This window comes from Thunnus thynnus, chromosome 20 (assembly GCF_963924715.1).
Source record: "Thunnus thynnus chromosome 20, fThuThy2.1, whole genome shotgun sequence".
In the NCBI taxonomy this organism is placed as follows: Eukaryota; Metazoa; Chordata; class Actinopteri; order Scombriformes; family Scombridae; genus Thunnus; species Thunnus thynnus.
In genome coordinates, this window is record NC_089536.1 from 15,010,503 (window position 1) to 15,027,045 (window position 16,543).

The 16,543-nt window shown below is 38.7% G+C and overlaps 1 protein-coding gene across 1 annotated transcript in view; it reads left to right on the forward strand.

The window, feature by feature from the left end:
• The first annotated feature begins 5,149 nt into the window (after positions 1–5,149).
• The window catches only part of ngfrb (nerve growth factor receptor b), a 30,144-nt gene continuing 18,750 nt past the window's right edge, over positions 5,150–16,543 (forward strand). Inside the window, exons 1-2 of the mRNA XM_067576090.1 lie at positions 5,150–5,495; positions 9,855–9,996. Coding sequence (XP_067432191.1) covers positions 5,448–5,495; positions 9,855–9,996 — 190 coding nt within the window. The 5' untranslated portion in view covers positions 5,150–5,447. The remainder of the gene's footprint in view (positions 5,496–9,854; positions 9,997–16,543) is intronic.

Sequence of the window (16,543 nt, forward strand, 5' to 3'; positions counted from 1 at the left end):
GATCCACAGTCTTCCTACAAGCTTTCCTTCTAATGTACTATAATAGATGAAGAGGCATCATATGACAAGCTAAGGAAGCCCATAAAATACTCTGAGAGCACACACCAATAACTAGCTTGAGAGTGATATTATGTTGTGTTTGGAGAAAACCTTTAGAGCTCTACAGTGTTGGCAATGTATTCCTGTTGTGTATTATATTTGGCAATACAATAGAGTATCTGAATAAGAAACAAGTTCAACATCATTATGTGCAATAATGGTTTGGGCCGGTGAGCCAGTGCAGATAACCATAATTTCATTTCAATTTCAATTTCATATGTCAAAGTCAAAACTGATTATAAAAGAAAAAAGTGAAGTAAAATACAACAATACATAAAATGCACACACAACTCCTGTATATCCATACCTGGATGCAGATGAAAACACACATATACAAAAATGTGTAACATACAGTACATGTACATAACCATGTGCTCATAGAACTGAATATAAGCTGGTTAATCATTGTTTAATACTTAGGACAAACTAAGTGAGGTTGAAGGCTGATGCAAATAGATGTGTTTTGAGTTTACTTTTGAATGAGTCGACTGAGATAGCCTCTCGAATTTGGATAGGAAGGCAATTCCAAAGAAGAGGGGTTTGGTAAGAGAAGCCCTACCATTTACTGATGTTTTATTTATTTTTGGAATAGTCAAGAGACCGGCATTTTATGATTGTGAAGCCCTAGCATGTATATGAGGAGTGACTAGATGTGATAAGTAGGATGGTGCAAAGCCGTGTAATATTTTATAAGTTAAATATAGAATCTTGAAGTCAGATCTAGCATGTACAGGGACCCAATGTAATGAAATAAGAACAGAGGTAATATGATCAAATTTTCTAGTCTTGGTTGATATCTTAGCAGTAGTATTTTGTACAAGTTGTAATTTGTTAATAGTTTATTTAGGTAAGCCAGACAAAAGGGTGTTACAATAGTCAAGCCTAGATGAAACAAATGCATGAACAAATGTTTCAGCATCAGCCATTGAAAGAATGGGACAAATCCTGGCAATACTTCATAAATGAAAATATGCAGTCTTTGTACTATCATTGATATGATCTCCAAAAGAGAGATTAGGATCAAATAGGACACCAAGATTTCTAACACTAGGGCTTTGTGAAATTGTGGAACCATGTAAGTTCAGAGTGAGATCACTGAATTTATTTCTAATCTGCTTTGGACCAAGAACTATCACTTCAGTTTTCTCAGCACTTAAAAGGAGGAAGTTAGTTGACATCCATCGTTTGATTTCTCATAGCCATTCTTCCAGGTTTACCAGCCAATGACAGGCGTCAGGCTTAATGGAATTGTAAAGCTGAGTATCATCTGCATAGAAATGGAAATCTAGTTTGTAATGATTGATTACTGTACCAAGGAGCAACATGTAAATAGAGAAAAGAATAGGACCAAGCACAGATCCCTGTGGCACACCATAACTGACCTTAATGTGGTCTGATGAACAGTTGTTGTGTAAAACAAAATGAGATCTGTCAGATAAGTATGATCTAAACCAGGACAGTACAGTCAGTGAGACCAATATAATGTTCTAGGCGATCTAATAGAATGTACAAATGTACAAATACTGTACTGACGTCTATGAGCACCAATATTGAAACAGTCATTTCACCATGTGTGTTGGTGAAATGATTTGACTCTGGTTCGTTTTGCCAAAGTGAACCTTGGACAGGCCAGATGGCAGCAGACCCTGCCTCTTCCCACGGGACACCCTCATCTGTGTGTTATTGATCCAATCTGTCTGTCCCCTTTTTTTGTCTCTCTTTACTGAACATGCTTCCCCCCACCCTCTGTTCACCACTTACCACTTCTGACAGACAATAATAAGAATATTTTTTCCATAAGCCATTTAAATCTTCTATAACGGATATTGAAATATAACTTTGATTGACTTCAAAATAAAGATGCATAGATTCAGAGTTAATAAAGCTGAATGCAAGCTAGAAAAAATCATCAGAGGCTCAAAGTGTGGCAGTTAATTTGTGGTAATTTAATAAATTGCTTATTTCTTTGGTATACACCACAAAAGCACAACTGAAATGATTTTACTTTAACGTGACACCTGCATTATTATCTAATCTCGTGCCCTCTGTCTTGTAGAGGGTGAGTTAAAATAATGTCAGTGTATATTATACATGTGCATGATGCTAGGTAACAGATAGAAGATAATTACTAGCTAATACATACCCGGTGCACAGAGAATGACAGTCAATAGGGGGTCAATAAGAGCTCATTGATGCTTCATCTAATTAGATTAAATGTTGAGCCTGTTCTTAGAAAAAATGTCTGGACATGCAAATGCACAGACGATGAACTGGCACATATAAACTGAAAAGTCATCTAAAATAGTTGCTCTCCAAAACCCCAATTATGAAACTTTAAAAAAAAAATGTAAAAAAACATGACAACTTCAGCCATGGGAAGTTAGAAAGCCATGCATGGCTCTCTTAACATTCCCTTACTATGTCTCCTTATCCTCTTTCACATTACTGTATGTGACTACTCTACTTTGCTCCACGTCATCCAGACAGCAAATGGAGCTTGTCTTGACGGAAAAACATGAAATATTGCAAAGACAGGATTACTTTTCAAATAAAGTTGTGTTGTAGATAATTATCATAATTTCATAATGAGGTTCATTATTGTGCCAGGTATCATTTTGTATGAGAACCAACTAGTTCAGTGCCCTTTAGCATGCCACATTTGTGGGAACCATTAATTTCATTAAGAGATACAAGTTCAGTATTTTGCTGCTGGGTAACTCAGTTTGTGAGGTCTGCACAAACATGACAGATTGTAACACATTCACTCCTCTTTTAAAATCTTCCTGTTCTTCTATGCACAACATATTGAACAGGGTGGCATGTATAGTCATGATCTGAACCTGAGTAGAGCATAGCGTGCCTCAGGTGTTATCCAACAGTAGATTGCTTCTTCTTATGCATAAAGGCAGCAGTGTCTCCCATGAGAGCAACCCTGTGATTCCACTCAGCCTTATCAGATAGATAATGTTTAACATGGGGAGGAAAAGGAACAGATTAGTTTAACAGTATTAATAAAGAAGTGCTGTAATAACACAACAATGCAGCATTCATGTATGAAACACAGATCTTAAACTAAGAACAAGTGCAAATTTGCTTTTTGCTTTATTCAGACTTTTCGGTTGTTGCATGCACAGTGTTGAAAATATCACTGTATATCTGTGTGGATCAAACACTAACAAATTTTCCTGTAAAATTACAGTAAAATACTGAATTTGTCTTAAAATGTTCCTGACATGTTCCACAATGTGCCAGAAGTGGGATTGGTGGTTGGAAACAGACTGTTTCCTTTTAATAATGTTTTGAGTAGAACATCTTTTGGTACACAGCATATTTCAGGGTTCAATATTAATGCTTTTTTTCACTTGCCCAGTCAAGCAAGTGGGTCAGAAATCTGCTTGCCTCAAGTTAATTTTTACATGCCCCTATACGAATTGTTTTAGTGGTTATCAAATAACAACACAAACTTAAGGTAATTGTCATGTTTAATCTTTATCTAAGTGAATGAAACAGAACAAGGACACATAGATGTGAAGCAGAAAACATTCTTGCATATTGAAAATGGTCTGAACCATCCTCTATATTTCACTGATCATTAAATTCTTTTGATCAGCCCAGTTTCTTTCAAATAATGGAATAGACTCCCTAACCCGATGGCAAATACTTTTTTAGACTAATTTCTTCCACTTCAAGCTTCCTGATTTCCTTCTTTGATGTTTCTTGTTCTCGAGAGTATTTATGGCAGTGAAAAATTACATGCCCCACTGATTTCTCTATTTTACAGTGCTCACATAATCCTGAGGAATGTTTTTTTCATGCATCACACTACTAGCCTACTCAATTCTTGATTGGCCAATGGCGCATGCCAATATTCTCCGATGTGTACAAGGGGAGGGGGCTATACTGTGTGCCAGAGAACGAGAACATAATTTATGATATGATGATGATCGAAAAAATTATATAAACATTTTTTTTTACCACTTGCCCGATCGGGCAAGCGAGTTGCTAGATTTACAAGCCCTACATGGCATTTTACTTGCCCTGGGCAATCAGGCAAGTCTTATTGTTGAACCATGTATTTTCAGGGTCTTTATTCTGAGTTTCTGCAGTGAAAGGTTTTGGAAATGTTTGAGCACCTACATGGGGTCCTCTAGGGCAGTGGTTCTCAAACTTTTTCTCATCAAGTGACCCTAAACTGACACAAATTAGACTACAGACCCCCGTTTGATAAGATTTTGTTCCAGGGCTCCCCCATCGTATTAGATTATTTTCTTTTAGATTTAATTTTATTACAGAAAGTGTATGAAACCCATGACCAAAAATAGTCGTACATTCTGTAATTGTGTTACTTATGGATGGAAATATAGTGAAAATAGATTATTCCTCTTTTTGCTAGGGACCCCCTGGAACCACCTCAATGACCCCTGGGTGTCCCCGGACCCCACTTTGAGAATCACTGCTCCAGAGTGTGTCTCAAGTGGATTTGGTGATCGGAAACAGACGACTTCCTTTTCATAATATGCTGAATATGATACCTTAATAGGAGACGTCAAGGCTCTGTATATGAGTCATAACCTCCTTGGTGAGCCACTGAAATTGATTTGGCGTTTAGAACGATAAATAGTGCATTTTTTTTATCAAGTCATCATGCAAAAATAGATAGACGTCTGATCGATTTCTGGTAAGTTTTATAAGTTGGTTACGGGAGTAAAGGTTGAAGACATTTTTCATTTGATCTGTGTGCGCACTGAGATTACTTCTGCTGGGACAGTGCAGCGTGTAAACCACATGCCAAATGGAAGATTTACTTAATTTGTCTAGTAATAAAACATTTAAGTTGGCTGGTTTGTCCGACTCAGCATCTTAGACCATAATTTAAGCTATTAAAGAGAGAGCAGGTTTGTGTGTGTGTGTGTGTGTGTGTGTGTGTGTGTGTGTGTATGTGTGTGTGTGTGTGTGTGTGTGTGTGTGTGTGTGTGTGTATGTATGTGTGTTTGCAGTGGGCGTGGAGAGGGAGATGGCTCCTTCCCTGAAGCCGTTGAGCTGAGCGCTCCTGTCATATGAGCCCAGCAGGGAGAAAAGCGCACAGAGGCCGAACATCCAACGTGCCAATCTCAGCGAGTTTATACTCTCTGATTGGATTCTGTCTGCAGCCAGTGTTCATGACATGGACTGAGTGATTTTCCGCTGCCATACAGACTTTTACTTTGGAGAGTTTCTTTTTTTTTTGTAGAAGTAAACCAAACAGGAACGCATGAATGCAGCGATGACAGCCGAGTTTATTTCACTTCGAAGTATCTGAGACCCGCATCCTCCCGCGTTGCATCCAATCGTTGAGCCCTTCTGGGAAGATGCAAAGGAGTTACAGAATGTATTTTGCTTTCGTAACAGTGTTACTGGTGAGTCGCTTCTTATATAACCAAAGTGTGTGTTAAATGTTTGACATGAACTTTACTTGGATAAACACACTACGCGGAAACACCTGCGCACCTTGATTAAAGGAGGATTTTATTAAGTGGTGATAAACGTGTGAAAGTTTGCCCTATGCCACAGATTTCCCACCTTCCGGACCTAAGTGCAGATCACTTTTGGACTAGAAACTTGCTCCAAAATGTAATGTAAAGTTGTCAAGTTATTTCCTGCATGCTCAAGGGTCCATGTCTGTGAGATTTCATTTAATTTTTCTCTATTTAACCAGGTAAAAATCCCCCTAAGAGAAATCTATTTTTGTTTAATGACCACATCTTACTTTGCAATCCTTTAGATTTCATGTATGATATGCGTCTTGTAAAAAAAAGTATTTTTTAAATATTTTAAGATCTTTTAAGAGTCTGTGTCCTTGCACCTGTCCTGGCTTCAGTCGTGGCTTGACCATGTAAAGTAGAGCGGATGTATGCAGCAGCCATTCAGGTTGATACTCTATAGCTCCAGTTGCTAGATCTGTTGTTCCACCCTTCTCAGTTACATGTGGCCCTACCAGATAGCAGGACAATAACAATGTCGCAGTGGCCTCTGTGGAGGAGCTCGCCAATAAACCGTGTGTTAACAGAGATGGGACAATCATCAGCATGATTAGTGAATTTACAGATTTGAAGTTCTCAAGACTTTAGAGCATCAAGCTGACATAAATCTTGAGAGGATACATGGAAACTCTGGAAGGTCACAGGTCATAATCTCTCTGATTTATCCTCCTTTGAGTCCATGCAGGCCCTAGAAGGACACATATTTTTCCAGTGTCTTACATTTGACAGTACATGGTCAGTCAGGGCTGTACAGTGCAGCGGGCTCGTCAAAGTCCTGCTTTTTGGAACAGGCTGCATCACTGATACATGACAGCTGCTCCCACTGATGGGTATGCATCATCTGCTGGCTCAGCGCATGCAATATTGATACAGCCCGAACCATCCCCCTCGCTCTTCCTCTCCTCCTTTCACCTCACACTGAGGTCTGTCTGTTTGTCTCTTCCTGTCGCTTCATAAGAGATGATGATTGAGTGTTGTTTGGGAAGGCATTAGCTGTAATGTCATTGCCACCAGTGTTCCCACAGCAGATCAAGATCCATGTATGGATTCAAATTAGCTCCAGCTTATTGGAAGGCTGGTATAGTGGAACTCTAATGGCTTAACAAGCGCTGACAGCTGAGGTCCAGAGGTTAAGTGCCTTCAACTAAAAATTGACTGGAGCATTAGTAAGATTGGTCGGTGCTCCGAAGTTATGTGTCCAGATGTTTCTGCACATGCATTTGTGTGTCATTTGATGTGAGTGTGTGATCAGCTCGCTTCTTTACAGGAAATGTTCAAGTCGAGATACAACTTGCTAAGTGCTGCACATCCTTTTCTTTCATTCTGTTAGCTATTTGCTCAAATCTAATTACCCTCTAATTCATCTGTATGCGCAACTCTGCAGTCATTAGTGATGCACTTTGTCTCAGTTTTTGGTTTTTGAGATGCTCTGGTGTTGCGCCCACACCCGCAGCAAGAAGCAGGGTCAAAGAAGAAAAGAGCAAATGCTAAAACTTGGAGTCATTTCAAAAGTGTCAGTCAGACATTTTGGAACAGGTTTGTTCACATGTGAGGTTGTTTATGCGTGTGTGAAAACACATGCCTGTCAATGGGTGTGTGTATAAGGGGGCAGTTCAGGGGAAGCAGGAGAGGGATGAGCATGTGCGTTGACAAACACAGACTTACAGATTGATTCATCTCTAAATAGCTCGTGTAAGGCGTGCCTAAGGCAGCTAGAAAGGTCGGTGAAGTTCTAAAGAAGGCTGATATGATGAAACATAATAAAATGCATGTAGTCGATGCACAGTGAAAGGGTTGCATCTCGAATGTCAACTTTTCAAGGAAAGCCAGCCATTTTTGTGCGTAATCAGTGTGGTTTTTGTAAGTTTGGTAAGATCCAAACATCCTAAAGCAACATAAAGAAATTCATAAAGTTAAAACAGAAAAATCACCAAGACTGCACTTACAGTCTCTGCAGGGTAGGAACAATGATTTTTGAATGTATCATCAGCTTGAAATGAATTATCTTCTAAAATGATTTCTGTTTTAAAATAGGGAGGCTACAGGAAACCGCAAAATGTTTAAATATTTTGAGTCATGCTGCTTACAACATTTCAAGTCAAAAGTTTCTCCACAAAGCCAAATATACATTCTTGAACACAACATGGATAATTGAATACCAGAGACTTAAAGGTGAATGGGCCATGACACCATCAAGGGCAAGAGGGAGTTGATGTGTTCAGCTGACTCAGAGCTGCCTGAGGGGACACTTGGTGTTTTGTAGAGCTCCTCTCTCCTGTCAGCAGCATTCCACGCACACCTGAACACTGACGGCTGACGATTTATGATGAGTGTACCGTGTACCTCCTTCACGCTAATGCGCCCCTCAATACACACTCACATATGCTCATGCACACACACCCTAAACTTGTGTTGATGAGTATATGAATGACATTCAGCAGGCAAATATGTGCCTCAAATCTTCAAATCAGTAAAGAACAAACTGTGATATACTCCTGACAGTTTTTTGAAGATATGGAATCAAAACAAAGAAGATCATCTGCGGCTTGTCTGTCAGCTGGTGTCCACAGCGAGAGATAATTGACCCAACAGAGGAACATGCAAACTTCATAAATAATAGCCTATAAACAATCACTCCTTATATTTCTGGAGCCAATGAAAGACAGACTCTGTGTCAGACAGCAATCGTTTCTTTTATCAAGGCTTGCTTTGGAGATTAAGGAGTGCTGAAGATAAAAAGACCCGCTTGTGAGAAAGGTTAGATTTAGTATGATATAATGTAAAAAGGCCACGCAAACTCAAAGGTCTCACATGAATACAGATGCACAGACACATCCAGGCTCGGGCGCATGTGTACACTTGCACGCACAAACATCTCAGTCCGTCACCGGCAAAGATACAACACTCAACAGGTTTGTTTGAGGAATGTAGAGAAGATACAATACAGCTCCACTTGCTCTGTGTGTGTGATTTTGTAGCTGTGTGTTACTGTCATTTAAGATGTGGCCTGTACTAACACTTTACAATATGGTACACAAAATTGTAAGTAGTTACTAAGGAACGAATTAGGAACAACTGATAATTGATGAATCGTTTCTGAAGAAGTGTAAGTAATTGTAAGATAATCATGAAGTAATGAGGTAATACACAACTACTCAGTGTGATGTAAAATTTTACACGAGAGGACACAAAAACTGATGTTTAAGTAATTAGTAATTAATTAATGATTAGTAACTGCTTTTGTGCTGCTTGTCTGGTGTCTGGGTAAGAGTTAGTCAGGAACAAGTGGATTCACAGATAATAAGGAATTAATAATTACATAATAATTCATTAATATAGTATCTCCCAGTCTGTTCTCTAATAACTCATCATTATACTTGTTCTTGATTCAGAGTTATTCAGGAACTATTACTCAATTATCACTTCGTTCCTCACTTGTTCTTTAGTAATTACTCACAATTTTGTGTACTGTACTGTAAAGTGTTTCTGTTTCAAGGTGAGGTTAAGGTTGACCTTAAGGTTAAGGTGAGGGTTGTATGGGTGCAGAATCAAGTTTAAGTTATTGTCAATAGTTGCCAATCTTTTTGGCTCGTGACTCTTTAAAATAAAGCAATATCTCCATGTGACCTCATGTTACAGGTCCCATGTATTTCTAGTTTGTAAGTAGTTCAACTAAAGACTTTAGAAATATCAAGTATTTCACAAGAAGATAGAAAACAGAGAGGGAGTCTGAAAAAAATGTGAAGCTGAAATCTACATTTTCTGCTTTCTAATCCCATTAATCATCTCACAACCTCTTAGATTTATCTTGCAGCCCCTTGAAAGGTCCTGACCTCGGGCTGGGAACGGCTAGTTTAGTGGTTCCAAATAAATCTATGGGGATGCAAGGTGATTAAAGCAATAGGAAAGGGAATAAAACATTTCTCCTTCAGAGACTATTGTTTATTTTGTCATTCTTTCTGTTGTTTATTTTGTGAAATACTGCATGTTTTTTTTTTACCTCTTCAGGCCTGGCCTAAAATGTTCAAAGTGATGGAAAAACACTGAACTGCTCACATTGCACAATGCTAGACAAGGCTTTGAATAAGACAATAAACTAGGTTTATTTTTATAAAACAAAAATAAATCTAGTTTATTGTCTTATTTCAAAGCAATTTCCAGTTAATGTTCTGTTAATCTTATGTTTGCTATTGAATGACAATGTTCTAACCTTCACTGATCTCTGGCAATTCACAGGTTGGGGCTTTGGCCAATAAAGACGACTGTTCCTCAGGCCAGTATACAGCCAGCGGTGAATGCTGCAAGCAGTGCCAGCCCGGCGAAGGCGTCATCAAACTATGTGGAGTCACACAGACTATCTGCGCTCCATGCCTTGACAGTGAGTAGCACAAAAAACGATTCCGCTGTATGTGTGTTACACCTACACACACACACGCATGCACAGACAATAATTTAGAAGTCCATAACTCAAAAGCCCATGTGTGCACCCCGACGTTGATGAACGTGCTGTATTGGCCTGAATACAGACATAGTGACACACACAGATACAGTACATCATGTCATGTATTCAGCGGTTCACATGACCACTGATGGTGATTTAGTGATTCTTTTGACACAAAAACTGCTGACACTGTGACATTCTGACTGTTAGTTATGTCCTCCTCGTACAAATACTCTACTGTACTTATTGTCCCTGGAGAAGCAGTTTTTTTGACTATATGAGTCACAGAAAGTATGCAAATCACAGAAGCATTTCTGCCAAGTTTGAAGAAGGATCCACAATGGTCTTACTGGTATATACAACACTAAGTAAACACTAAGAGACTTTAGGAGTCTTGGTAAAACAATCCTCTTTCAGTATGACATCAGTAGCTTTCTTAAGTTGGTATAGCATAGCACTAGTAGTAGTATTGGTGGTAGGGTAGCACTTAGTCAGTCCCACACCTGGATTTATTTTCTACAACCGAATTGAAATTGATTCCAACTTTCTAAGTCAGGAACAAGACTAGGAGAGTCTACAGCCACGGTAGCGCCGCCGTAAGGTTGTACTTAGCCACAGTGATGTTAACATCAGTTGTGCACGTAAAACAGTAGAAAATGGCTTCCCAAACGGGTCAGCGAAAATGCTTAGAAAAAGGGAAGAGAGCGGTGAAATGCAAAAATGAGAGAAATTTAAGTATGTGCCCGAATACAGGCACCAAGCTTGAAACGTGTTGCAATCCAGAGTAGCTGCTGATCCGAGACTGTTTTGTGTTCTTTGCCATTTAGTACCTGTATTTGTGCACATATTGAGCACATTAAATTCTTTCACCTTTCTTGCATTTCATGGCTCCCTTCCATTTTTCTGAGATAACATCAGCTAACAATGTTAACATGCTGATGTTTAGTAGTTTTAATGTTTACTGTTGTGTAACAGTAGTGATGGTTGACCTGATGATGGCACTAGATAAAAAATCAGGGAGTCAGGAAATCTGAACCAATCCATTTATTATTTGTCGATGGGCTGATGTTGCCCAGTCGTGGGCTGATGTTGCCTTCCTTGAGACACACCTGTAGTGCGGCTTAAGAAAAATCGCTGTTTGTCAGATTACACATAATAGACCTAAATATCTGTCTGGATCAGAGGAAAGGTCTCTTTTGAAGAATAACTAAAGGTACCTAGAGGTGCATTTGAAGCAATTCACATGCTGTGTTACATGTGTAAATAATAAACTCATCAGAAAACATGCAGAATTTAGCCCAGATATTCAGCTTAGATGTATTTGGCTGCATGTTAAAAAGTAAACTAGATGCCAGACCTGACTGTGTTCCAGCATTACTGCCCTCCTCGTGGCCCTTACCATGTAGGGAAAGAAGCTGTGTTGAACAGTAATACTTTATGAGGACAGTGATGTTGAGAGGATACAAGAGTGGGAACCGTTCCAAATGTTGTTGCAGAAAAAAAAAATGCAATGGAAGATATTTAGAGCAGCAGACAAGTTGTTATGTCACAGTGATTATCATGGTAAGCAGTGTGGATTTAGTAAACGTGGCTGCCTGGCTGGTGAGGAGCTCAAAAGGATATTTAAGGTCTGGGTACATTTTTGATTGAGTGCACCGTAGGAAAAACACATTTGGTTGTTTGTATCTTTATCTGGCTTACTGCATGTGGGGTCAAAGGTCAGCTTGAGCCTGTAGAGACCACAGTTGGTTCAGAGCCAGTTCCAACGCTGTTCCCAGAATTTTCCCTACTCCCTTGCTATCCTGCGTCCACGCCTGGAAGCAGTTGTGAAGGATGGCAAACCATGAGCAAAGGAGGCCCACAGTCAGAAATGATTCAGACTTCAGGTCATGAGAGAAGTCACGGAGAATGTGGACATGGAGAAAATTATTTATTTGTTGTTTGTGGGGCTTCTTTGGAAGGATGTGTAAGTGTGTCTTAGATCAAGAGCTACATCTTACAGATTTATTGTTGCGTTGTTTAAAAAACATCAAACCCTGGGCTGCTTATCTTAAATTATCTTCTGTTCTGTTTGTTTAAAAACTCAACATTCAAGGCTCAAGATGATTTTCACAAGATCATCTCTGTCATTTGGGTTTTTTGGGGGGGGCTTTTTTTTGTGTCCTGTTATTGCACAACTTGAAGCTTTTCAGGGAGATAATTTTCAGTCTCTTGGTGCTTGTTCTGCTCAGACATGAACAAACACAGGCAGTGTAAGGCTCTCACAACTGTCATGAGGCTAGACAGGCTCTGCACTGACTCATGGAAAAATAGAAATGCAAAGCTGATAGCACTCTATGAGATAACATCACAATGCAACGATATTCTAAGAACACATCCAACATATTGATTACATCTGTACTGCAAGTTGAGAGATGAACTGTGTGTGGGCAGAAAGCCTTTTAAAACAACAATGAAGTCTCAGTCATAAGTAAGTTATGTAGTCTTCTTGCTGTCAATTGCTAAACCTCACACCCGAACAGTGATTGTCTAATCATAGCTTAGCAGTCGTAACTAGGCATGGCAGCATTGTCATGTTGACATGTCAAAACGGTGTGCATTGGGCCGTAGTGAGAGTGATACTCAGCATTTAAAGTTGGGGGGTCTTTTTTTAGCCCTTACAAAACCAAAAAACAAGGACAAAAGTGTAAGAAACTGATTAAACTGTGTGTTTATCTGCTCTAATATAAGCTGTGAATATTAGCATGCCTGGCTAACGTACTACCTACAGTAGTAACCTAGCTTTCATTCTAACTACATGATTTTGTGTGATTACAGGTTTCATTAAAATGACAAACACCCTGTGGCAGCCAAGATGCTACTATACCAACGTTTGTGTCATTAGCGGCTTTATCCTTTTCTTTATTTTGGTTTAGGAAAGTTAACACTACAGCAACTCCTGTCAAACTTGTGTAACGTAACATTAGCCCACATTTGCCAAACTCATCAGTGATACTCAAATCCTTTTCGCTTTTAAAAATAAAGCACAAATAAAAGTATTGTGTCGTTTTCCTGAACTGTAGTATAAATGTATGCATCCAAGGACCATGTTAGAATGATTTATATTACATTTTTATTTATAATACTGTACTTTTTACTTGGGATAAGCAGCTCTGCCATGCAATACACAAGCAATGCTACTCATTTATTTCTATGTGAAGATGCTGACTTTTTAGGACATGTAGCTTTAGCCTCAGTTTTTTTTTTTTAGCATTATGTCACAGATGTAGCCATCATGTTCATTACTAATTACCCTTTTATAAGGTTCTCCTTTTCATTATTAATTATCTTGAGCATTAAAGTCAGCTGGATAAAAGAGTTTTCAACCAACTGACAGAGTTTTAGCATTAGCATGAACTAGCTGACTGCAGCTGATAACAGTTGCCAGAGACAGTTGTCATTTCAGGTGTCAAATTTGGCAGTTATTAGCTAAGTAGCAATGAGAAGCCTGCTTGCCTTTGAGTATCTTTAAGCATCTATGAGAATCTTTAAAAGTGCTCTATAAATTATATATCATAATTCATTGTTGTTGACAGAAACTATGTACTGCTTTTTATTTCTCACAATCCTTCTTCTTCATTTTCTTTTAACATCAACTCCCACTCATGATATGTTCAAATGTGTTGTTTCAGGCATGTCGCCCACACTTGATAGCATCTAATAGACTGTGGTTTCTAGACAGTGTTCAGGCTTCATTTAGTACAGATAGTTACCAGGGGCCTGGGTGGTGTTCTAAAAAGAACTGCCAGCTAAAACACATGGAGGAGTTTGGATGAATGAACAGATGAGTGGAGATGAAACAGAGCAAGAACAGCTGTACAGCTGGAGCGGAGGCGAACTTCTCAGCCAGCAGCTAATGGTTCATCCTCACACACACACACACACACACATACATGTACAAACATGTCTTGGAAAACACACATTTAACCGCATGAAGGTAGACAGAAAATTCAAAATGTTCTTCAAAAACAAACAAACCAACTAAGATACATACACACTACAGCTCCCACACATGCACACACACACACACACACCTCAGGCTGCGCAGTAGCCAGAGCGGACAGTCAGGAGTCCTTTTATGGATGTTGAAAACAAAGTGAAGGATTGAGTGTTAGATCAGGGGCAAAAGCACTGTTATGATATGCTGAGCCAGGAAAAGACCGTCTGTACCCCGCTCCCTCTGCCTCTATCACCTCCCCCTCATTCAACCCCCCTCCGTGCTGCAGGCTAGCGTTATTAATGTATTGACTTGCATTATTGATGCATGGCATTATGATAATGGCTCTGAGAGCACTCATTGGGGGGTGTGGGGGTAGTCTGAGTGTGTGTGTCTGTTTGAAGAGAGGGATGGTGTTGCAGAAAATAATGGGGTGAAGGGGGGGGGGTTATTGGTCTATCGGTTTGTCCACTTCCTAAGACATATGTGACAATGTGAGGATCCCACATTACCAATTTAATATGCAGAATTGCACACAATCAGGATTCATCTTGTTCTCAAATGACAGTCTCTCCATCTGTCTCTGTCTCAGTGTATCTCTCTCCTCATCTCTCTTTTAATCTCTGCGTCATCAGAGCGTTCGCCGTGGTTGGTGGGCCAGTGACGCAGACTGAACATTTGATATTCTTTGAGACACTGAGCTGTAAAGGTTCTACATGGCCTCAGCATGCCAAGAGCCTCCTGTCTGCTACCACACACAGTTTAGTTTAGTTTAATTTAGTTTAGTTTAGTTTAGTTTGGACTTATATTGGGCTCTGGAAAATTGTGATGGTCATTTTTCACTATTTTTCACTACTTTCACACTTTTATTAATTAATCAGTTAGTTGAGAAAATAATCTGCTGATCAGTAGCTTAGTTTAGTGTAGTTTAGAGCTGAAATTAACATTAATCTGCAACAATTATGATCATTTACTAAACATGTAAGCCAAATTCCCAAACATTCTTTGGTTCCAGCTTTTCGCATTTTAATATTTGCTGGTTTTCATTGTCTTCTGTGTGTGTACATTCAATACATTTTTTTATTATTTTCTGATACTTTATAGACAAAACAATTAATCAGATCTTTGAGAAAAAAATCAGCAGATTGAGAGTTGCACTCTTAGTTTAGTTTAGTTTAATTTACATCTCCTCACTTCAAAATAAATAATGCTTTGTCAACAGGTTAGACATATGAGAGATTTTGAGGTTGTACATTTACAGTTAATCCCCCCACCTCCCTATCTCTCTTTCTCTCTCTCTCTCACACACACACACAGATTCACAAACTCACACACAACCTGCTCTTACAAATGGGTCTGTTGCATAATTTAGTGTGTTTCCCATTTCTCTATCCAGCTGAAATACAATTCCATAAAACATGCAATATTGATTGTGTCCTCTGCAGATATATCTGTCTGAGGGAATCTTTCAGGTATAAAAACCTTGTATGAAACATATGTGTTGTATGTAAGTTCATCATCTAAAAAAATAAAAAAAATAAAAAGGGCCTGAAAACTTAGTCATTGTATTAAAATGTTCTTTGTAAAAGCTGCTGCTTATAGATATATTTTAGGATCTCTTGTCCAAAGTGACCTCTATGTAGTTACATATTAACCAGGGGAAATAACTCCAAAGCTTGATCATTAACAAGAGAGAGCTCCAGATTTGTTAAAACAAACAAACAAACAAACCTTCTGTTTCCAGGTTAAGAAATAGGAAGGCTTACAATTCTACACTTAGACACATTCATTGAAATAACACATTTTAACCAAGATGCTTTAGTAAAGTTGACAATAAAAAATGAATATATGAAGCATATATTAAATCTCCTAACAATATGCACTATTTTTATAATACAGAATATAAACTGTGTTTAGACTCAGACTTGTGCAGACTCTAAGGTGAACGGAAAGAGATAAGTCTTTAAAAAAGCCAGTAAAAAGTGATATCTACCTAGTATTTACTAGGTAGAGATAAACTTCATTATTCCTGAGTTTCAGAGCAATGATGCAAAAGACACAATCAGTCTTTGATTCTAACTGGAACTGTGTAACTTAAAAAAACTGGAGTATTCAGGCAGAAAAGATAGAAGCAGCCTTGAGGTGGAATAATAGCAGTGGAGGTCCAAAATATATCTTGGTATGAAACCATGAAGGGCTTTAAAAACAAATAAAACAGGCATGAACTCAGCTCCGTTTTTGACTGGTAGCCAGTAAACGGAGACCAGTAGAGGGGGAATATTCTTCTTCATGGCAGAGGAGCTGTAGTTGCAGTGAGATAAAGATAACTGACTGATCACCCAGTAAACAGAGGTACAAAAATTCAGAGGGGGAGATAAAAATATATGAAATGATCTTGAGATCTGTAAATAGGCCACATGGATCTGACACTGAGATAAATAGACTGAAAACAAAACATTTCACATTTTCACCTTGATTGCCTAATTTTTCTACAAACTAAAACTTGGC